We start from the raw sequence: 22,717 nt of genomic DNA, 5'->3' as shown, positions 1-22,717 counted from the left end.
CCAAGTGCCTGGAGGCCATTTGCTTGCCCCCTGGGCCCTACACTAGCCACCCAGGCTTAGAGCAAAGGCCAGAGGCAAAACACTGACGGGTGCCCTCCCTGCCCAGATCTGGATGAGTGTGCAACTGAAGAGCACAAGTGCAACCTGAACGCCAACTGTGTCAACACACCAGGCTCCTACCGCTGTGCCTGCCGAGAAGGCTTCAACGGGGATGGCTTCTCCTGCTCAGGTGAGGCCCGTAGGCTCAGTTGGCAGCAGGAACGTGGCTCAGGCATCCTGCTGGGACATGGAGTCACCCCCTCTTGGCCACCAGCCTGGCTCAGCACCTGGCTGCCTGTGTCTGGGGTTCCCCAGACCAGATGCCCCCCAAAAGCCACTGCAGCCTGCCCTCACCGCAGCCTGCTCAGATACCTTCAGAGAGACCTGGCAGCTGCTCAGCAGGTCTTTGGGGAGGATCAAGGCCACGAGAAGTGTTGCAGCCCCCTCCTCCCAGCAGAGGGGTGGGAACAAGCTTGAGGGAATTTTCTGGGCAAGCTGAGGGGAGCTCCCATCTTCGGGTGGACACCACGTCAGTCTCGTGCTTGACCCTCTCTAGATGTGGACGAGTGTGCGGACAATGTGAACCTGTGTGAGAATGGACAGTGTCTCAATGCACCTGGGGGTTACCGCTGCGAGTGCGAGATGGGTTTCAATCCTACAGAGGACAGCAAAGCCTGCCAGGGTAAGTGCCCAGAGTTTTGACAGCTGCTTTAAGAGATCCAGTGGCCACCTCCTTTCTGGCCTTGGCCTCTGCACTGCACTGTCACCACCTGATCCGTTACTAGGTAAGACCCACCTGAGCAAGACCCACCATCACCTGGTGGTGCAAGGCTCCCAAGGTGCCAGCTCTTCTGCTTGCCAGAGTTGGTCCCCAGCCTGCAGAGACTGGGCTAAGCCAAGGATCCGTGCAAGACATGGACAATCAGCAAAACAGGGGTGAGGGGAGGGGGCATACACACAGCATGCCCGGTCCTGCTCACCCAGGAGATGACATCCCATGGCACTAGAACCATCCTGAGATGGGTTGCCCACAGCTGGGCTGCGGCTCTGCTTTGAGACGGGAGCAGGAGAGGCTTGTCCTGGTCCTCATTCTGCCAGATCCTGAGTACCCAGCTCTCCCTGTTTTGCAGACATTGATGAATGCACCTTCCAGAATATCTGTGTCTTTGGGACGTGCCAGAACCTGCCGGGGATGTTCCGCTGCGCCTGTGATGATGGCTACGAACTGGACAGGAGTGGAGGCAACTGCACAGGTACAGGACTTTCACAGGGCTGCTGGATGGGGGTGACTGCTCTGTTATCTGCTGGTGTGAGCTTGCCCCAGCCGTGGCAGGGAGTGACACGAGCAGCCTAAAGCCAGTTCAGTGTCCCTGTGTGATGTGGTGATGTGTCTTTGCTCTTGGCAAGACCTCGATGCTGCTGGAAGGTGAACCTTCAGCGGGCAGGAGGGAGAGCTCGGTGCGGCTTTGCTCCTTTCTTCTGGGCAGGGTGGTGTGAGGCAGAAAAGGCAAGGTCTTTTTCTGGAAGAGCTTTACCTTCCATCACAAAAAGCTTTAGAAACACCATGGTCGTGGGGATAGACCCTGAACACTCAGTACAGAGCGTATGACTGGGGCAGTGGTTTCTGTGGCAGTCTTTGTCTTTTTTTTTCAGTCTTCACATTTCCATCCTTTCAGACATCAATGAATGTGCAGACCCCGTGAACTGCATCAACGGCCTGTGTGTCAACACCCCTGGCAGCTACCTGTGCAACTGTCCACAGGACTTCGAGCTGAACCCCACTGGTGTGGGCTGCGTGGGTGAGTGGGGACCCCTGGAGAGCACAGCTTCCATCCACGGCCTCGGTGGTCCTTCGTGTTGGTCCCACATAGCTGGAAGTGGTCAATACTAGAGCCTGGGGTGGCTGCCCACTGTCTGCCCCACGAAATACCCAGCTGTCCGCGATGGGCTTAACCCTGCTGCAGCAGCAGCAGCAGCAGGGTCCCTACCTCCCGTTACGCCTGCCCCACCTTGTGTCACCAGTGTGGGTGCTCTCCTGGTTGAAGCAATGCTATTCCTGGGAAGCTCCGGAGCTATTCTGAAGTGTTTATTTCTTGCAAGGCCCTGGGTTACTGATGACATTGTTTGGGTCATGCTCCTTAGTCATACTGAAGACAAGCCACCGTGCTGTGACCTCTGTGTGATATAGTGTGGCTTTGACCAGACAGGCTGGGCACACTTAATTCTTGAAGGGTTCCCAAAGTTGTGAGCTGCAAGGACAGTTTGGATCTGGTTTACTACCGCACAGGGAGCTGACAGAGTGGATATCTGGGACAGGACAGGGGCCTCATCCCTCTTATCCCTCTCCCTGCTTCTGGAGGCAATAGTGCCATTCACGCCTCCTGTGCACACAAGTCTTTACTGGAGAGGCTTTGCTCACCCACCACTGTTGTTGCGCAGATACCCGTGTTGGGAATTGCTTCCTGGACACCCAAGATCGAGGAGATGGGGGGATCTCCTGCAGTGCAGAAATTGGAGTCGGGGTCACTCGGGCATCCTGCTGCTGCTCACTGGGTCGTGCGTGGGGCAACCCCTGCGAGCTTTGTCCTCCAGCCAACACGAGTGAGTTGGGAAAGTGACTGGGGTGAACTCGGGCATGGGCCGGGTGGGCAGCTTAGAGAAGAGAGACTGGGCTGCTTCCTTGTGGGTTCTCAACTCGGGCTGGGAGTCCTTGGTCTAGGATATGCTTTCATCACGATGGAGCAAGGGGAGCTGAGGGGAAGGAAGGCAACCCTGCTGTGTCAGTGCAGGGCTAGCCAGGTGGACCAGGGCAGGCGAGAGGTGAAGTGGGCTGAGGGAGACCAGGCTGGTTGTGCCTGGGGGATCCAGATTGGGACCCTTCGTTCCTAGTCCAGTGGGCTGGGGGAGGGAAGTGGATGTGGAATAACCCCATTCAAGTGTTGGCAGGTAGGGACAGGGCGGCTGAGTTAGCTTGGGAGTCAGGCTGCTCCATCTGGATCGCTGCCACCGTCCTCATGGCCTATTTCTCCTGGGTTTCTCCTGGTTCTCCCTACCCCTCCTGTTTCATGGGAGCCCGCTCAGCTCAGGATCCCCCTGACTGACTTTTTCCGCAGCTGAGTACAAGACCTTGTGCCCTGGAGGAGAAGGTTTCCGGCCCAACCCCATCACTGTCATCCTGGAAGGTAAGCCCACCTGGCCGCCATGTCCCCTCTCCAGGGGCTTGGGTGCTGGGGGAGCCCAGCCCCATACAGGCACCCCCTGCCATGACGCTGGGCTGGCCGGGTGCCTGCTGAGCCCCTGACCACCAGATGGTAAACAGTGAGTATGAGCATTCCTCGAATGTTCTCCAGCTGCCTGGGCACCAGCAGTGCCTGGAAGTGGTGGGACGAACCCGCTGCAGACCCCGGGGTGAGGGCACTGCCTGGGCCGGGCTGGCAGGCGGTGATCACCTCCCAGCTGCTCTCCCTCCTCAGATATCGACGAGTGCCAGGAGCTGCCGGGCCTCTGCCAGGGCGGCAACTGCGTGAACACCTTTGGCAGCTTCCAGTGCGAGTGCCCCCTCGGCTACTACCTCAATGAGGACACGCGCATCTGTGAAGGTAGCTGCACCCTGTGCCTGGGCTTCTCTGTGTGCCTGGCGTGTATGGCACACGTGTGTGTGTGTGTGTATGTGTGTGTGCAACGGAGTTGTGCATGTATCTGGGAGTGGCTGGCGGAATCCGTTCCCCCTTCTCTCCCAGACTTCCCATCCTCATCACAAACCCTGTCCCCTTTCCCAGTGCCTGGCCAGCCTGGTCCCCATGCCACGCGCGTCCATACCTTGTGCCGAACCAACCCCGTGTCAGACCCTTCTCCAGCTGTGCCTGGTGCTTTGACCTCCAGTTTCCTTTATTCGGCAGATATCGATGAGTGCTCTGCTCACATTGGCATCTGTGGCCCTGGAACCTGCTACAACACCCTCGGCAACTACACCTGTGTGTGCCCCCCTGAGTACATGCAAGTCAACGGAGGAAATAACTGCATGGGTACGGCACGGTGCAGATCCGTGGGGAGGGGTCCTGCAGTGCCCTATGCAGCGGGGTAGCCTGGGCAGCCCAGTGTGAACAATGGGCTGAGGATGGCTGAGGATGGAGCAGAAGTGCTGGGAGAAGGGGCTGAGACTTGGGACACAGAGTTCAGCAGTGCCTCGGCACATCGCTGCCCTACACTGCGCACGCTGCCTGTGCCGGAGGGGCTGACACTCGCCCTGCCAGCAGTTGTGGGGCAGCGGCTGGCACAGGGTGGTGAGAGACCCAGCGGAGCATTGCCACTGCCTGCCACAGCGTCCTGCTTTTGGCTGGGAGAGGGTTGTTTCTTGTCTTCTCGATAGCTGGTACAATGCTGGGGTTTGGATTTAGTACGAGAATAGCAGGACCCAGCGCTCACTGGGAGCAGGGCTTCAGCCCATCACTGCAGCCACTTTGCTGGGCTCCCCTCTGTGTCACCTGCAGTTCCTGAGCACCAGGACAGGACAGGGTGGCCTGTCCCCAGCAGCGAGTGCCCTGGGGCTGGCAGCACCCATTCCTGGGTCAAGGCATTCCATGTCAAGAGTGGTTCCAAAGAATGTTTATCAATAGGGTGATAGGCGCTTCATATATATAAAAATAAATCTATATAATCGTGGCACACGATGCTGTCTGGGCTGCCTTTGCAGACATGAGGAAGAGCGTGTGCTATCGCAACTACAACGACACCTGTGAGAACGAGCTCTCCTTCAACATGACCAAGAAGATGTGCTGCTGCTCCTACAACATCGGCAAAGCCTGGAACAAGCCGTGCGAGCCCTGCCCCACACCTGCCAGCCGTAAGTCATCTCGGCACCGCAGCTGCCCCCTCGCTTTTCCAGCGATCCCGTGTGCTCTGGGGCACAGACACTAACAAAATAGAGGGGGAGAAGGGAGAGCATCGTGTCTGGCACCTGTGGGTGAGCACTGTGGGGATGTGTATTGCACTAGGACAAGGGGACTGGGACAGTATCTGCCGAGAGGAGATGATGTGTGGGCTGGCTGGGTGTGGGGGGCAGCTTTGGAGTGGGGCGTGCTGGCCACGCGCTGCGTGGAGGACTGGGTCTGTACCCAGGTGTGAGGCGCACAGATGCCGTGCGTGTGCGTGTCCCCTGTAGCGCATGCGTGTGTAAGCCCTTTGCCTGATGCCATGTTTTCTTGGGGTTCCCCATGTTCTGGCCCTTGCAACTCATGGCCGAGCACTGTGCAGATCCCCTCCAGCCTGTCAGACCCCCCTCTCCACTCACTCCAGCCATAGTTGTCCAGCCTCGTCCCCCTTGTCCCTTGCTGCACCCCACTCTGCCATGACCATGACCTCGGTGTTCCCCTTCCAGCCGAGTACCAGATCCTGTGTGGGAACCAGGCCCCTGGGTTTATCATCGACATCCACACTGGGAAGCCGATCGGTGAGTTGTCCCGTGCCCTGCGGAGCCAGGTCTGCTCTCTGCCCCTCTGCTTCCTTCCCGCGGTGCTTGTGCGCTGGTTCTCTTCCCCTCCCTTTGTAAGTCAAGCCCCGAGCAGAGGACAGACAAGGACGAGAGGTGGCAGACATGGCTGCAAGCTGCTGGCCAAGCCTTCAAGCCGATGTCCTGCGTGGCTGAGCTGCTCAGACCTCCCCACATTTGTAATTGTGGCTTGTTTCTGTCCCACCTGGAGAGACAGGTGGCCAGTGGCCGCTGGCAGTGGCCAGTGGCCAGGTAGATGCAGCGCTGTGATAGCCCTCGTGCTCACGCTGCCGGCAGCACCAGCCCTACAGCGGGAGGGCACTGCTGAGAGCCGAGCCTTCGGCTTTCTGGTTTGGGAGATGGGAAGCCAGAGGGGCTGTTGACAGTCCTGGGATTTGTGGGCTGCCTACAGACATTTTGCAGTCTTGGAAGATGGACTCGCTGGTAGTTTGTCAGACAAAGAGTAGTTAATCGTTGCTTCACCTGGCCTTGGCAGCGCCAGCCAGGGGGCTGAAGAGGAGGGAGGTGAGTTCATCTTCTGCTCCCAGGGCGAATGCAACCAAGGGATGCAGGGCTGGTGGTGGATTGTGCTGGGCACAGCAACGGAGCCAGGGGCCCTGGAGCCATCTCAGTATTTCAGTGACCCCCCTGGACAACTTCCCACTTGCAGCCTGGTCCCAGAGCCTGGGCAAGTGTCCATGTTACTGCAGAGACATACTTGCAGAAAACAAGGTGGATGTCCTGAGCAGGATCCCTCCCAGCATGTGCTGTGCAGGTTCTGCCAGCAATCCCATGGCTCCGACGGCTTGGAGCCTTGTGTGGCTCTGTTGTGTGCCCAGCCCCCTGCAGAGCAGCCCCAGCCTAGCATGATCTGCAGGATCCAGCATCAGTCCTCCAAGAGCTGCTCCGCTGTTGGTCTGGCAGCCCTTTCCTGCTAGTCTTCTTCCTAGAACAAGCAAGGGCAGCAGTCTCCCAACTATGGGGGATGCTTTCCTCCCTGCTGCCTTCCCGGGATGTTGAGAGATGTTGTCTGTGCGCAGATATCGATGAGTGCAGTGAGATCCCAGCTATCTGCACGAACGGTGTCTGCATCAACCAAATCGGCAGCTTCAGGTGCGAGTGTCCCATTGGATTCAGCTACAACAACATCCTGCTCATCTGCGAAGGTAAGGGGCAGCCAGGGCACCTGGGGGGGCTCGCAGTGTGCCACTGGTGTCTCCCCGCCTCATGGGGCACCAGGGTGAGGGCTGGCAGCAGACATGGACAGAGTCTACGTGTTCTCAGCCTTCTTGAAATTGTCTTCCTTTTCCACATCAACGGTTGGACAAAACCTGCTGATTTTCATTCATGTTCCCACCTGGGTTTCCCTTCCTTGGTTTTTTGGAGGGGTCTTTCAGAAAAAGTTTGCAAATGTGAGTGGCTCAAAATTTTGAGTTGTCACTAACATTCCCATTATTTTATTGCAAAGCAATAGAAAAGGGTTGAAAACTTCTTGAAAAAAGGTTGACCTTGATTGGAACAAGAGCTAAAATTCAGTTGACTCCATGAAGCCACTCCGGCCCCCCCAGGATGACAGTGCCTGGTGAGCGCTTGGCGCTCTGCACCGTCAAGGTTTGCATTGCTGTCCTCCCACAGACATCGACGAGTGCAGCAGTGGGGAGAACCTCTGCCAGCGCAACGCCGACTGCATCAACATCCCGGGCAGTTACAGGTGCGAATGCTCCACTGGATACAAGCTGTCGCCCAGCGGAGCCTGCGTGGGTAAGATGGGAGCTCTTTGCTACCTATTCCAGAGATGCGCGCGAGGCGCTGCCGCCCCTGCCTGGCCTTGCAGACCCTCATGTGTGCACCCAAGGGAAGACAGGGTGAAGGACATGCCAGTCCCACACGTGGGTTCTTGGTCTGGGACCACAACCTGGCTGTGCTGTGGTTATGGGATATCTGTACTTTTGGAGTGATTCCCCAGGACCGTGGGCTCCTGGGGATGAGAAAAGGTCATTGTGAAGTGCAGCTTTAGTCTGGCAGCTCAGGCCATTTTCTCCAATTAAATTATTTTTTTTTCTGATTGCAGTGCATAAATCTTGTTCTTTCTGAAGCCACCTCTCAGGAAACAGAGACCCCGTTCTGCTGTTCACGGACACAGCTTCCCACCCGCAGGCGGGGGTCTGCCCTTCCCATTAGCTCCATCCCTCCTGCTCACTAGCTCCCACTTCGCTTTCTTTCAGGTCGCAACGAATGTCAGGAGATCCCCAACGTCTGCAGCCACGGGGACTGCGTTGACACCGAAGGCAGCTACGTCTGCATCTGCCACAATGGATTCAAGGCCACGGGGGAGCAGACCATGTGCATGGGTCAGTGTGACTGCCGCAGCCCTGCCGGGAGTCAGATATCAATATGGATGTGAGCTCTCTCCAGCACCCGCTGGGTAGTGCCAAGGACAGCCAAGGGCCACAGTGTCCCCTCGATCCCAGGCTGCCCCTGCGAGCCACAGGGGTCTCATGCAGCTGCCTGTACCCTGCCTGCACACCCAAGGCAGCGGCACTCAGCTGGCTCAGGCCCTGAATCGGCCATGACCTTCTCTCTGCAGATATTGACGAGTGTGACCGACAGCCCTGTGGAAATGGGACCTGCAAGAACACAGTCGGCTCCTACAACTGCCTCTGCTTCCCCGGCTTCGAGCTGACACACAATAACGACTGCATGGGTGAGCTGCATCAAACCCCGACCGCGTGGACCACTGGCTGGGGTCAACGCGGCAGCAGCTGCGGGGCATGGGGTGGCACACAGTGGCATACAGGGGATCAGCTTTGGGTGTCAGCCGGCAGCAGCTGTAGGAGTGACCTCTGGGTGTCACCCGGCCGTGGCTGTGTGTGTCAGAGGTGTGGGGCTGGCTGAGGTGGCACGCTGACACGTGCTGTGCAATTCTCTTCCCGTTGTGCTTATCATTTCCCTCCCACAGACATTGATGAGTGTTCATCCCTGGTGGGGCAGGTGTGTCGAAACGGCCAGTGCATCAACAGCATCGGCTCCTTCCAGTGCTTGTGCCAAGAGGGGTATGACCGGACCCCTGATGGGAAGAACTGTGTAGGTGAGTGTCCGGGCAGCAGGCTGGCCCTTCTCTGTGGGTTGAGCTATATGTTGGCGTGGCTGGCACTGTGCAGTGCTGTGAGATGTGGTCCCCAGGCTGATCCCATCAGTGGCCACTGAGCAGTGGACTCTCCAGAACCTCTCCCAAGGCCCCAGGTCCTCTGGAGCCAAAGGCTTGTCATTTGACTGCCCATGGAGAGCTGGATTGAGCCCCACTCTGCCTGCATCTCCCTCCCAGCAATGCAGGGAACAGTCAAGCCAGTCCCCTTTCCATGTGCTGGGACCTGCAGGCAGTGAGGAGAAATGTCCTGCTGATACCCCTAAAGCACGCAGAGTTGTACCGGGGCTGCCTTGGGAACCATCCTGCAGGCAGGGGCTGTGGGGGCAGATGGGCATATCGTGCTCTGCTTACTCGTGTCCACCGCAGCCTCCTGCAGGGCTGAGTCCATGTTCCCAGGGTCCACAAGGCAGAGCATCCAGGAAAATTATCTGCTTCCTTTGCATCTTCTGGGCAAAGCAGGGTGCAGCTGCACGTGGGGCACGGGTGCAGTAAGGTACCCTGCATGCAAGTCCTCCGAGGTGAGCACGGACACTATCACTGTTTTTTTTCCCTGTCTCTGCAGACATCAATGAGTGCGTGAGCCTGCCTGGGACCTGCTCCCCGGGCACCTGCCAGAACCTGGAGGGCTCCTTCCGCTGCATCTGCCCCCCTGGGTATGAGGTGCAGAACGACAACTGCATCGGTAATGTTGCCTCTCCGCCTCCTCCATTTCCAGCACAGCCTGTGGTCCCCTCAGACTGTTCCCAGAACAACCATATTCTTCCTGAGAGGGCTGGGGCATACACCCCCCCACCCCCCCAAAGATCTTCCTGAAAGCAGCTGGGCACAGAGCAGGGCAAGGCCTGCTCCCACGATGGAGGAGGCTCATTGCTTTTGCTGTGCCCTGGCCTCTTTGTTGTCCCATTTTCCCTGAGGGTGGGTTAAGGGTTAGGGATGATGTTCTGCAGGTGTCAGAGCTCCCCAGACATCACAGCTTCAGCTGATTTAGTGCAATGAGGAAAGGAGTGACCTTTGGCTGCCCTGTAATGTATCCCTGGTGCTCCCAGATATCAACGAGTGTGAAGAGGAGCCCAACATCTGCCTTTTCGGGACATGCACCAATACCCCTGGCAGCTTCCAGTGTGTCTGCCCTCCAGGCTTTGTGCTGTCTGATAACGGCCGGAGGTGCTTTGGTGAGTGCCGCTCATCGCAGTGGGGAGGGGACCATAACCGTCCTGGCTGTCTGTGGTGACCTGTGCATTTCCCCATCCTCCTACAGATACTCGCCAGAGCTTCTGCTTCACTCGCTTTGACAACGGGAAGTGCTCAGTCCCCAAGGCCTTCAACACCACCAAGGCTCGGTGCTGCTGCAGCAAGATGCCAGGAGAAGGCTGGGGAGACCCCTGTGAGCTGTGCCCACAGGAGGGGAACGGTAGGTGTGCTGGGACCTAGCTCCACGGGAGAGATGGCTGCGTGTGTCTCCAATGTGCGCAGTGTGGGGAAGGGGTGCAGGTCAGGCAAGACAGCCAGTGGTGCAAGCCATCCAGCAAAGTGGGCTCCTCCGTCTGGAGGGTGCTGCCTTGAAACTGAGTAGCCCATGCTGGACACCAGCACTCCTGGCCCTCCAGCAACCACAGCCACATGTATTTCTGCTTTGGATCTGCTCTCAGTTCTCTGCAGGGCTTTAGATAAGGGCAAAAGCATCTTGGTGCCTCCAGATCCAAGGTGTTTTCCAGCCAGCCAGGGTTTTGTGGCCTCCCATGGGCAGTGAGCTGCCAAGCTCTCGGCCATGCTCTAGAAGCCTCCAAAGCACATTTCAGCTTCTGACAGTAGAAGCACCTGTAAGCACATCAAACGTCTCTGCTTTCTTCCAGTTGCCTTCCAGGAGCTGTGTCCATATGGCCATGGAGCCATCCCAGGCCCAGGTGACACCCGAGAAGGTACGGTCTGAGCTAGGGATGAGAAGATGCTTTGTGGGAGGGTTGCCTAGAAGCAACCAAACGCAGGCTGTCTGGGGAGCAGGGCTGAATCCTGGTGGCAGGAGGGGGGCACACAGGACTGGGTGCCCTCCCAGGCTCACGGTCTTTGCCTGCGCACCAAAGGTTCAGCCCCCAGCTCCGGAGAGGGAGTATCTGAGATGGGGGGTCTGCAGTCCCCGAGAGGACAAGGCTGTTTCTGGCTACATGCTGACAGGAGGTTTCATTGCCTTGGTTTCCCTTCTAGACGTTAATGAATGCTCGGAGAACCTGGGTGTCTGCATAAACGGGGCTTGCATTAACACCGACGGGTCCTTCCGCTGTGAGTGCCCCTTCGGGTACAACCTGGACTACACAGGGGTCAACTGCGTGGGTAAGGGTCTGCGCAGGGACCACCCGCTCGCTCTTGCTCTTAACCTCCTCATGTCAGAGGCTACGAGCGGGGGGGGGGGGGGGGGGGCGAGAACCCACCTGCCTCTCCCCTGTCCCTTTGCCTTTTACCCCTGGCTCCTGGCTTTGCTGGCGTGAGCGCTCTGGCTGCAAGAAGAGGCCAGCCCGCGCCTCCCCCCCCAGCTCACCCACTAACGGGGTCCCGGCTTCCTCCAGATACCGACGAGTGCTCCATTGGCAACCCCTGTGGGAACGGCACCTGCACCAACGTGGTGGGAGGCTTCGAGTGTGCCTGTGATGAGGGCTTTGAGCCAGGTCCCATGATGACATGTGAAGGTAACGCAGCTGTGGGACAGTCCCTTCAGCCTCATTGCGTACTGGACCGTACTGGTGGCCCCACTGGGTCACTGCTGGTGAGCAGCACTCGGGTCAGCCTCCAATGGACAGTGCAGAAAAGCTGGCTGGGGCTCTTCTCCACATCAGTGTGTACATCAGCACTGGCGCCCTTCGGCTTCCTTTGAGGCTGGAGACCAGGAGGAGGCCTGGAGACCTGCCTAAATGCAGGAGATGCCTCACCACGGAGCCAGGACCCTGTCCCATCAAAGCTGCTGAGACACCAGGTGTCTGTCCCACTCTGCAACTGAAGACCATGACAGGAGGCCTTGGTGGAACAGAATTCTCATGAGATGAATGCACGGGGAGGGGGGGACACTCCTGTGTCAGTGGGGGGGGTTCCACCACTGTTACTGCCCAGCTGACTCTGCTGAGAGCACAGGGTCGAGCCCCCTCCTCTCTCTCGCCTCCCAGATATCAACGAATGCGCGCTGAATCCCCTGCTCTGCGCCTTCCGCTGCATCAACACCTTTGGCTCCTATGAGTGCACCTGCCCATCTGGATACGCCCTCCGAGAAGACAGAAGAATGTGCAGAGGTAAAATCCCCTTCTGCACCCACCGGGGAGCCCCCACACTCTCCCCAGCCCCCTGCCCTTAGCCGGTCCCTGGTGCTGTACAGCGAGGAGACAGGACTTCTGAGCTGGCATCTCTGGGCTTGCACTCAGCCTCCCCTCCCGGGGTGCCCGTGCGGTGTGCCAGCCAGCCTGGGCCAAGGCAGGAGGGGTGGTGGAGCGGTGCAGATGTGAGCACTCAGTTCTCAGTTGCCCCCACAGTGCCATGGAGCTGGCAGGTTGGACGTGGTCTCATGAGGTTCTTGGTTGCAGATCTGGATGAGTGTGCAGAGGGGCTGCACGACTGCGAGTCTCGAGGGATGCTGTGCAAGAATCTCATCGGGACCTTCATGTGCATCTGCCCACCAGGAATGCAGCGTCGGCCCGATGGCGAGGGTTGCACAGGTACCAAGGGACAGGCTGGGAGGGATTCCTAGCGGGGCTGGAGACCATCCTCCTCTAGATATCGTCTGTGTAGCTTTATTTTACATCCTTCTGTCAAAACAGCTCCTCCCCAGGGTTTCCCATATGTCAGAACTCCCTGTATGTCCTACTAGGTGCCTACAGACACAAAACCCCTGTTCATCCCTGGACCCACATGTCTACGCAGTTCCAGCGCAGGGTGACACAGCATTAGGCCATGTGTCCTTTCTGTTGTGTCTTTCCATGTCCGTGTCAAGCTTCTTTGCACCGAGCTGCTTTTGCAAGGGCCAGCAGTGGGCAGCCCAGACCTGCGCAGTATGGGGCACAGCAGGGAGGTGGAGCGAGCCCAGCTCCGATCCCAGCCTGGCAGCTTGGCCACTTGCAGGTGGAGAATGTGCAAACCAGGGGAGCCGGGTACTGAGCCACTGGGCAGGTGGATGTGTCCCTCACCTGCCTAAGGATGTGGAAGTTGTCCTTGAGGACTATGTGACAGTGTTGCAAACGGAGTGGTAGCGCTGGGGACTCATGGAAAGCTGAAATTTGTCCTGTGCCTCACAACCCTTTGTGGTTCCTTCTTTCCTAGATGAGAACGAGTGTCGCACCAAGCCCGGAATCTGCCCCAACGGCCGCTGCATCAACACGGTGGGAAGTTACCGCTGTGACTGCAATGAAGGTTTTGAAGTCAGCCCCTCTGGCACAGAGTGTATTGGTAATCACCAAGTCCTGGTGGGTCTTGAGCAGCCTCTCTTTAGTAGCAGATGATGCTTTTCAAGTGTTTCAGGGTTTCCAAATAGAGAGGATGTTGGAGCATCACCTGTACCTTTAGCATTATTCAAACCACACTGCCCTCCGTGCTGGAACTGGCACAGGCTGGACAGGTTCTCCCTGATGCTGACACTGGCTCAAATCCTGAACTTGTGTTCTCGCTCTCTCCTGTCCAGACACCCGCCAGGGATTCTGCTTCACTGAAGTACTGCAAACCATGTGCCAGATGTCCTCCACCAACCGCAACCTGGTCACCAAATCCGAGTGCTGCTGCAACAGCGGGCGCAGCTGGGGCCCCCAGTGTGAACTCTGTCCCCTCCCTGGAACCGCCCAGTACAAGAAAATGTGTCCTCATGGGCCGGGGTACTCCACTGACGGGAGAGGTGAGCTGGGGCCCGCATCACCTTCAGTGCAGAGGGGGGAAGCAGAGATGTGGGTACCTGCGGAATTCCCCCGGGACCTGGCTGGGACAGACCTACACAGTGCCTGGAGCGGACGAGAAGCCTGTGTGACACAGCCCCGGTGCGGGAGCAGGGGGGCAGAGGCAGCGCTGGCAATAACAGGTCCTTCCCTCCCTCCCGCAGACATCGATGAGTGCAAGGTGCTGCCCAACCTCTGCAGGAACGGACAGTGCATCAACAGCATCGGCTCCTTCCGCTGCCACTGCAGGCTGGGCTACACCGCCGATATCACGGGCACCGCCTGCGTGGGTGAGTCGGGAGGGGGAGACCCGTGTCTCTGGGCAGCCCTTGGCCTCGGCAGGCTTCCACTCCTTCTCAGCATGCAAAGAGAGGGTCCTGGGACCCCCACCTGGGACCTGCCCTCTGCCCTCCCCTCCGGCCATGCCGTCCTGCATATCCGTAGCAGGGCTCTGGACACTTTGCCCTATTGCATGGTCTTCTAGACATCAAAGTCATCGCTCCATGTTGTTTAACTCCTTAAAAGTGAGGCTTCCTGTCTTCTCCCTCTGACCCCAGGAGTCACAGGGACTGGCAAGGAGCGAGACCCAGAGATGAGCAGCCAAGCCTTGCGTTGGCAGGGCAGCTGGTTCTAGCCAGCCTGAGCGCCACGTTGGGAATCCAGATGTTGACATAAAAGGCACCCCTGGAATCACAGCTGCAGGCATCTGGGGAAATACTGAAGGCACTGAGGATGTGCTGTACTTCCAGTACTGAGATGGTGTTCAAGACGATGCCAGCAGCTGCATGTCCTAGACACTGGGTGGAAAAGCAGCTTTGGCCCCCAGAAACCAAGCACTGTGCCTAGGAGTAGAGCAGAAATGACCCTGAGCACCTGGGCAGGATTCCTCTCTAGATATCCTTGCTCTTTCTCCAGTTTTGTGCCCTCCAGCCTGGCTCAAAGTTACAGGCTTTGTCAGAGCCATTGCTGCTACTCCCTGCTGGGCAGAGGAGACAAAGCTCCAGAAGTTCAGGGCTGGCCCCGTCACTGATGTTCCCAGTACTCAGGAGGAGCATCTACCCATCTCTTCAGCTGGGAAGGGGCTGGGAAAGATGTCACACAAGATCCCACATCTGAGCAGGGAGGTGATTTGGCTCTTTTCCTGCAGGAGATCTCTTGGATCTGTTGTGCTGGCTCAAACGAGGTGCTCCCTTAAAGCCCTTGTCTCTGCTCTCCTGCTTCCCGGAAAGTGGAAAAGATGCATTTATTTGGGGCAGGGAGTGCCAGAATCCATAGGGCCATCTGAGCACTTGGCTGTGTGGGGCCACGAAACCTGGGATCACCTTGTATTCAGGAGCCCCTTGGTAGAATGAATGGTCCGAGGGGTGCTGGGGACCCCATCCAGCAGCACCACCTGTGAATGCTCATGTGTCTCATCTCTCGAGTCTAGATTTGGATGAGTGTAACCAGTCCCCTAAGCCGTGTAACTTCATCTGCAAGAACACAGAAGGCAGCTACCAGTGCTCCTGCCCCCGAGGGTACATTCTGCAAGAAGATGGGAAGATCTGCAAAGGTATTCACCCAGGAGAAGGCAGCAGAGACCCTGCCTCATCTCTGGCAGCAGGGAGGGTGGCAAGAGCTGGTAACACGGGACAGGACAGCCAGTTCAGCCACGGGACAAGGCTAGGCACTGAAAGAGGTGCCGTGCTGGACCCTCATGGAGTGATGCATTAGGGTTTCATCCTTCCACAGACACTTCTGTCTCATCAGGGGAAAAAAAAATATTCCGTGCCCTTTCCTACAGCCTGCACAGCATTTCTCAAGCTGTGCTGAGCTCCAGGGGCTGCATGTCCCCAACAAATGGGCTTTGTGTGTCGGAGTCACTGTCAGGCTTTGCCCATCTCCCACAACACCAGTGTGTCAGGCTGCGAGGAGGGTGGCCTGAGGGTCTGGGAGAGTCTGGGGTCTGTGGATTACAGCAGAGGCAGAGAAAAGTCTCTGTGCCTCCCAAATGTGTCTGTATATGAGCAGCAGCTGAGGTGGGGAGAGGCTCCCGCGACTCGTTAGTCTCACGTAAGAATTTGGGGGGTGTCGTTGCTGAGGCTGGTCCGTGCAGTCCTGGTCTGCCCAGGACCACTGTGTGTCGCCATGTACACGCAGGTGCCACAGACTCAGACCCAAAAGATACCTCAGTAAGATAAATTGAGACATGTTCTTCTGCTTGTCACTTTAGACTTGGATGAATGTTCCACCAAGCAGCACAACTGCCAGTTCCTCTGTGTGAACATTATCGGAGGGTTCAACTGCAAATGTCCCCCAGGCTTCACTCAGCACCACTCATCCTGCATTGGTGAGTAGAGGCATTGGCTGCCCTGCTGTACAGCACCAGCGAGGACCCCGTGGGTCAGCTTTAAGCCCAGAAGAGCCTTTCCAGCGGCCCAGCCCTGGCTGCAGAGCACTGCCCCGCTCCAGTCAGCCTGGGGCTGTGTGTCTGATTTGGCTGGATGCGGCTCAGCCGGGGCTGAGCTCAGTGATGCGAGGTAGCTGTCTGCAAAGCTGCACGCAGCCACGTCGCTGGGGATGGAGTTGCAAGTGGCCACTGGTGTTTTGCAGACAATAACGAGTGCACGGCTCAGCCCTCTCTGTGCGGAGCCAAAGGACAGTGTCTGAACACGCCAGGCAGCTACAACTGCGAGTGCCAGAAAGGATTCTCCCTGGACAGCTCTGGTGTCAACTGTGAAGGTGGGTCTGTGTCTCTGGGGCTTTGACAGGCACATGTTCCACGTGGAAGAGTTCCCAGTTCACTCACGGTCTCTAAGGCAGCTCAGTCCAGCCAAGAAGGGACTAATCCTTACTGTGGGGCACCAGAAACCCACAGGGGAGCTGCAGTGCGTAGGAGAGGTCATTGCCTGACCTGCCTGGAGAAACGCTGGCTCTGGGACAAGCAGATGAAGGTCTCGGTGCTGCAACCGTAGCAGCCAAGGCTGGGAAAGGAGCGGGTCTGTGCCTCATCAGGGCAGATCTCATGCCGGCCAACACTCACCACGTGCTAAGCTAAAGGGAAAAAAGCCCGTGTTCAGCGCAGGCAGCCTGGAGCAGAGTGGTAACGATCCAGGCCAGACCTTCCATCAAAAAACCGTCCAAGCAGGGGCTGCAAGGGGGTGGAGGTGGGCCTTGGGGCGGAGGGTGTTATTCAGTTTCAAGCTGCAGAGACATAATTAGGCAGAAAAACTGCCCACCCACACAAGCACCCTCAAGGGTCCTGGCTGCCGGGCCGTGCCATGTGCGCGTGGTCCCTGTGCACCCAGCGCTGCCCACGAGACAGGGAGCGGTTCTCTCACTGCTGCCTGTGTTACATTGCTGCAGATGTGGATGAGTGTGATGGAAACCATCGGTGCCAGCACGGCTGCCAGAATGTGCTCGGAGGCTACCGCTGCGGCTGTCCGCAGGGCTACGTGCAGCACTACCAGTGGAATCAGTGCGTGGGTGAGTGTGGGGTGGGGGCTCTTGTATCGTGTGGCTGTGGGGTGGGGGGAAGAGGGCAGCTAAGCTCTAAGTCCCTCTCCAGACACCCCTGGCCACCTCTGACGCTGCATTCTGGGTTCATCTCTGCTAACCTAGCGCTGATCTTCCTGCCCTGTCCCAGAGACAGACCGTGCCTGTGCCCAGGAACGGTGCCCGTGCCCGGCCTGGCACTGCCCTGGGTTGTCCCCGCAGCAGGGAGTGTCAGGAAGCTGCTCTGCAGAGGGATGAGCTCCCAGTGCTCCTGACACCAGCAGCTCCCTGCCTTGCAGGAAGATAAAACAAAAAAAATCAAGGCAGTCCTTCAGGGACCTGCATGGGATGAGGTCTTGGGAGAGGGGAGCCGCCAGCTCAGCGGTGGCCGTGGGCAGGTTTCCTTGGCCGTGTGGCGTGGGGTGTGCCAGCGGCACCCGCGCTCCCTTCCACTAAGCTTCTGACTCGTTCTGCTGTCTTTGGGTGCAGATGAAAACGAGTGCTCCAGCCCCACCGCCTGCGGCTCTGCATCCTGCTACAACACTCTGGGAAGCTTCAAGTGTGTCTGCCCATCTGGCTTTGATTTTGACCAAGCCTTCGGCGGGTGCCAGGACGTGGATGAATGCTCAGCAGGCGGCAGCCCCTGCAGTTATGGCTGCTCCAACACCGACGGAGGCTACCTCTGCGGCTGTCCTGGCGGCTACTTCCGAGCAGGACAAGGGTAAGAGAGCAGCCAGCAGGTCCCCACAGGCTCCTGTACGTTCCTGGGGGATACTGCAGGCTGCCAAGTGCATGGTGCCCCCAGGCAGGATCCATCACCACACTTCTGCTCTCTGCCACTGGCACAATTTGAAGGAGCCCGAGGAGCCTCCCCTTCCTACACGAGTCCTCAGCTTGTCCATGCCAGACTACCTCACCCACCAGAGGATCCTCATACAAATGTGCATCTCCTCTCCCATTTCACCAATGCAGTGGCTAGTGCAGCTGCTAGCACTGTAGCAGATGCCCTGCAGATCCACCTAGCCCAGGATGAGGCAGATTAAACCTACTGGCCACATCTAAATGAGACATGGCGCGATCTCTCTCAGGCGTGTCCTGTGTACAAGTCTTCCTGCACAAGCCATGTCTTCCACCCAGGCATGATCCTTCTTGAGTTTCTGGGTGCCACATGGAGAAGCTGTGAGGGCAACGGTAAGATTTCCTTCTTGAAGCGTGAATCTGACATGGGTCTGTCTGATCTTCTGCCACCAGACACTGTATTTCTGGTTTGGGTTTTGGGAAAGGTTCCTACCTTCCTGCCCCACAAGAAGAGGATGAAGACAACCTGCTCTCCCCTGAAACCTGCTATGAGTGCAAGATAAATGGCTACCCCAAGAGGGGTCGGCAGCGGCGCAGTGTCAATGGCACTGTGAAGCACCAGGTAAGAAACCCATGGCATCCTGGATGGGGTGGACGGAGCAAGGCAGGAGCTGGGTCACTTGGGGGATAGCTGCCTGGGGTGGTTCCCGTGTGTGTGCCCACTCCTGTGGGGCTGCCTCAGTCCCGGCAGAGATAGCAGCTCACTCGGTACCTGCCCATGCTGGGTGCTTGGGTGTTTGTGGGTGCCACTGAGTTCAGAAGTCCTGCAGGAACGGAAGGTCTTTCACAAAACCTTAGAGAAGGTCAGGACAATCTTAAGTGACACACTTGTGTGGTTTGCCCACAAACGTTTGGAGGTATGTGCAACCAAGAGGTAAAGGACACGTGTCGTTGCAAGGGGAGCTGACGGGGGAGCAATTCCCATAGGACCATGGGGGACGGTCAGCACTTGCTGTCTGACTCCAGGCTGAACCTGTCACTATCAACACGGGTTATTCCTTGGAGGGAAGTTCTGGCCTCTGTCCAGGGCTCCCCCAAGAAGTTCACAGGCCTGATAAAGACAGATTGGACTGGGAGGTCACTATGGGCCCTTCAGGCCTTGGGAGGAAAATGCCTCTGAAGTTAGTGGTTCTTCCCCTGAGGATAAGGGACTGTGCTTGCTGGTTCAGTCTGCGACACGCCAACAGGAGAGCAAGGGCCACGGGAGATGTAGCCGCTTCTCAGAGCTGTTCTGGGGTGGCCCGTGGGGCAGAACTCCTCTAAAGCGAGTCCTCCTTCACCTGGCCACGAGCTTTTCTTGGTATCTGTAAGTAACGCACCTGCTTCCTTTCAAAGGATCACACTGTGAACTTGGCCAGCATGGATGTGGACGCCCCTCTGTCCATGACGCTGAACCTGTCTGACCTGGCTCACAAGGAGCACATCCTGGAGCTCCTGCCAGCGGTGGAGCCCCTGGAGAACCGTGTGCGGTACCTGATCTCCCACGGGAATGAGGATGGCTACTTCCGCATCCACCAAAAGGAGGGGCTCAGCTACCTGCACCTCGGCCGCAAGAAAATAGTGCCTGGCACCTACCTGCTGGAAATCGTGAGCGTGCCCCTGTACCGCAAGAGGGAACTGCAGAAACTAGAGGCCAAGAACCACCTCAACTACTTAGCAGGGGAGCTGGGCCAAGCACTGAGGATGAAGCTCCAGCTCCAGCTCTACTAACAGCCGTGAGACCCCCCCCCCCCAGCCGCCAGTGCAGTCCTTAGCCTTGCCATCCACACCTGGGAACAGCTGCCTCCTCTGTCGCTGCACCTCCCACCGCCGCCTCCTCCGCTGCACAGTACAACTGATGGGAAATGTCCCTCTGGGCTCAGCACCCACCTTGGCCACGCAGGGATGCTCCACTTCACGGGGTGCTTGAGCCAAGCCACACCGCCAACGAGCTCACAAAAGCTTTGCCAAGGGTTCAAACCCCGTTAGCAGGGATGCCCTGCTCTGCTCAGCTCCTGCCTGTCTCCTTTAACCAAGGTACTGTTCGTCCGAGCTGGCAAGGGCAGTGCCATGGGGAAGCCGCCTGTCCTTCATGGTCACAGGCCATACACCGCCCCCCCCAGCCCTGGAAATGCGAGGGGGGGCTGGGGGCAGCTGTGGAAGGAGCTGTGGCATGGTGTGGTGTCAGTGCATTTCCCATCAGCTCTCGTTCCTCCTTTGCTTCTGCGTTGTCACGGTGGTGCTGCAGGAACCATCTCACACCTACACTGGCTGTGCTCTGCCTTTCTCTGTCCTCTCCGTGTCCTCTGGTCCTTCTGGGCTCCTCTAACGGAAAAGGTCACCTCTGAGCGCCGGGGCGGTGGGGGCTGCCCACGTCGCATGGCGGAGCAGCCAGCCTGGGGGACCACAGGCTCCTGCAGGGAACCGGGGCTTTTCACACCGCGGCACGCAGAACGTGCCGGAGAGCTGGAGCTGGGAGGGCTTTCCCAGAGCTCCAGCAAGTCCAGGCGTTAAGGCGTCCTTCTGTAAGTAAGGAGGAGCTCCGGGGAAAGGCAGATAACGGCATTTTTGAATGTGGTTGGACAAACTAAACTAGCAGGAAAGATGTCACGAGTCTGGTTGGAGAGCATCTAGATGTTTCCCATGCCAGAGGGGATGGAGGGCTTGGCAGGGCGCGTGTGGCATGCTGCAGGGTTTCCTGGCCACCAGCCATGTGAGGGTTTGAAAATCCTGTGACACGTTTCCCACCAGCAGGAGCACCATGGGGATAAGGGGCGGGGAGTGTCTCTGCAGCCTGCCCCGAGGAAAGAGGCAGGGACAGCCAGAGCCTGGTTGTGCCCTCAGCGGTCAGAACTTCTGAAAACGGGGGCCACAAGTCACACCCCTCTGGATGTCACATACCTCTTGGTCAGTCCGAGGTGACAATCAAGACGGACAGTCTCCAGTTAATGCAGACAAACAAAATGCACTACAAAGAGTCTGGAAAATCTTAACTGTAAGTGAACGGAGGGCTCCCTGCTGCCTCCAGCAGCCTGTCCAGGTGGGCTTCTCTTCCCCCCCTCAAGAGTGTACTTCACACGGCTGGTCTTTGCAATGCCATTTCCTAGTTTTGCATGAATCTGTTTCCAGTTCCACATCAGCCCTTCGTGGTGGCAGGGCAGCAAAGGTGCTAATCCACCCCAGTGACACACACGACTACCTTACCCCCCCCCGAGGTGCTCCCAGCTTCCCGGAGCCGGTGCTGGTACCGAATTGTCAGCGATAGTGCACTGTATCATCCACCCTTCCATATTTATGTATAACCACCAAAGTTACGATTGCTTGTTGTTGTGAGGAGTGCATATTCCTGTAGCTTTTTTTTTTTTTTTTTTTTTTTTTGGTACCTGGGGGTGTGTTTTTTTTCCTGGTACGCTGCCGCCGCATGGGGTGGGGGAAGTGTATGTATACTGTATTTGGGCTAATGTCAAACTTGAAAACTCTTCTGCATAACGCAGCTCCAGACTCTGGATTTTGCAAGAGTCCCAGAGCTTGTGACAGGATGGGTGGCCTGATGTTTGGGTTTGTTTTTGTTTTTTTATTATTATTTTGTTTTGGTTTGGTTTTCCAACAGGTGCTTTTTTTAAAAAAAAAAAAATTAATAATAATAAATTAGCAGAGATGAGTTTGTGTGTGTGTGTTGAGCCAAAAGTCTCAAATGAAAAAGCTCAAGGTTTCCTTCATTCCTCTCTGGTGCGGTGTTGTTTTTGTTTTTTGGGTTTGTTTTTTTTTTTTTGTATTGACATTTCTTGCTGGTTGGTTTTTTTTTGGGGAAGCGTTGAAACCCAAAACCTGTGCCCCCTTGTCCCGCACAGAGAGGTGGCTCTTTGTGGAATTCCTTTTTGTATCAGAAGCAACAGCAACAATAAAATTATTTTGGGTTAAGTGGTTCTGTGTCTTTCTCTGTGTCTGGGGGCCATGCAGCACCGTGCCCACCTGCCGGGTCAAGGGATGATGGGGAGGCCACGGTGGGAGTGTGGCAGGACCCGTCCTCCCTCCAACACGGGGGGGCCCAGGCTGGTTCCCTCCCTGCCCTCCCCAGGGGCACAGCACCTTCTCCAGGAATGACACCCCCCCCCCATGCATCCGGGAGGTCCCTCTGGATGCAGCCTCACCCAGTTCCACATGTCTCGGTACCTGTGGGGGCTCCAAATAAAAAAAGACAAAAATAAACCAACCAAAGCCTCAGAGCAGAAGGCAGGTGAGGAAGGAGGGACAGAGACATCAGCAAAGTCTCTCCTGATGCTTTGCTCCCTCCCAGCGAGGGGAGCGGGAGGCAAGTGGTGCCAGACGGCTGAGTGGAGCGATGCCACCGGCAGGCTGGCTACACCCAGGCCAGCATCGCTGCCAGGCTAAAGAGAGGCTGCAGGGACCAGGACAGGGGTGAAAGGGGCACAGAGAGGGCTGGTGGAGAGGTCACAGGGGCAAAAACCTGCTGCTGCCACCACTTGCGCCACGCTCGCCCTGCCTGGTGCTGCGCTTAGGGAGGGCACTGCTGGTGCTGCGCTCACCCTGGGCTCCTGGCTCACCCCCTCAGAGGAGCAGCACCGCTCTGGCTGCTCGCTGGTGGTTTTGCTGGGCCGTGGCTGTGCCGAGCAGAGGTCGGGCAACGCGGGGCTTGGCCAGACTGTGGGGTGAATGGGGTGTGTCGGGTGGGCGATGCACGGCTCGGCCAGGGATCCTGCTGCGTGGCCAGGAGTCGGGGTCCAGCTGCTTGAGCCCAGCTCAAACCCCAGTTCCAGGCTGATACTCTCATTTTTAGCTCTTCTTGGCCTTCCATTCCGGACGCAGAGCCAT

The 22,717-nt window shown here is 57.5% G+C and overlaps 1 protein-coding gene across 1 annotated transcript in view; it reads left to right on the top strand.

The window, feature by feature from the left end:
• The window catches only part of LOC130148922 (fibrillin-2-like), a 111,400-nt gene extending 90,107 nt beyond the window's left edge, over nt 1-21,293 (top strand). The window contains exons 33-65 of the mRNA XM_056338059.1: nt 107-229; nt 596-721; nt 1,170-1,292; nt 1,716-1,838; nt 2,479-2,640; nt 3,153-3,221; nt 3,513-3,638; nt 3,939-4,064; nt 4,733-4,882; nt 5,417-5,488; nt 6,568-6,693; nt 7,163-7,288; nt 7,753-7,878; nt 8,115-8,231; nt 8,487-8,615; nt 9,238-9,357; nt 9,722-9,847; nt 9,934-10,086; nt 10,529-10,594; nt 10,878-11,003; nt 11,237-11,356; nt 11,828-11,950; nt 12,239-12,370; nt 12,972-13,097; nt 13,330-13,536; nt 13,738-13,863; nt 15,003-15,125; nt 15,786-15,902; nt 16,166-16,294; nt 16,919-17,038; nt 17,537-17,768; nt 18,299-18,467; nt 19,241-21,293. Coding sequence (XP_056194034.1) covers nt 107-229; nt 596-721; nt 1,170-1,292; nt 1,716-1,838; nt 2,479-2,640; nt 3,153-3,221; nt 3,513-3,638; nt 3,939-4,064; nt 4,733-4,882; nt 5,417-5,488; nt 6,568-6,693; nt 7,163-7,288; nt 7,753-7,878; nt 8,115-8,231; nt 8,487-8,615; nt 9,238-9,357; nt 9,722-9,847; nt 9,934-10,086; nt 10,529-10,594; nt 10,878-11,003; nt 11,237-11,356; nt 11,828-11,950; nt 12,239-12,370; nt 12,972-13,097; nt 13,330-13,536; nt 13,738-13,863; nt 15,003-15,125; nt 15,786-15,902; nt 16,166-16,294; nt 16,919-17,038; nt 17,537-17,768; nt 18,299-18,467; nt 19,241-19,615 — 4,514 coding nt within the window. The 3' untranslated portion in view covers nt 19,616-21,293. The remainder of the gene's footprint in view (nt 1-106; nt 230-595; nt 722-1,169; nt 1,293-1,715; nt 1,839-2,478; nt 2,641-3,152; nt 3,222-3,512; nt 3,639-3,938; nt 4,065-4,732; nt 4,883-5,416; nt 5,489-6,567; nt 6,694-7,162; nt 7,289-7,752; nt 7,879-8,114; nt 8,232-8,486; nt 8,616-9,237; nt 9,358-9,721; nt 9,848-9,933; nt 10,087-10,528; nt 10,595-10,877; nt 11,004-11,236; nt 11,357-11,827; nt 11,951-12,238; nt 12,371-12,971; nt 13,098-13,329; nt 13,537-13,737; nt 13,864-15,002; nt 15,126-15,785; nt 15,903-16,165; nt 16,295-16,918; nt 17,039-17,536; nt 17,769-18,298; nt 18,468-19,240) is intronic.
• Nucleotides 21,294-22,717: the final 1,424 nt, after the last annotated feature.

Source organism: Falco biarmicus, chromosome 4, assembly GCF_023638135.1.
Source record: "Falco biarmicus isolate bFalBia1 chromosome 4, bFalBia1.pri, whole genome shotgun sequence".
NCBI lineage: Eukaryota > Metazoa > Chordata > Aves > Falconiformes > Falconidae > Falco > Falco biarmicus.
The sequence above is the reverse complement of the archived record's forward strand: the minus strand, read 5'-3'. Positions and strand labels throughout refer to the sequence as shown.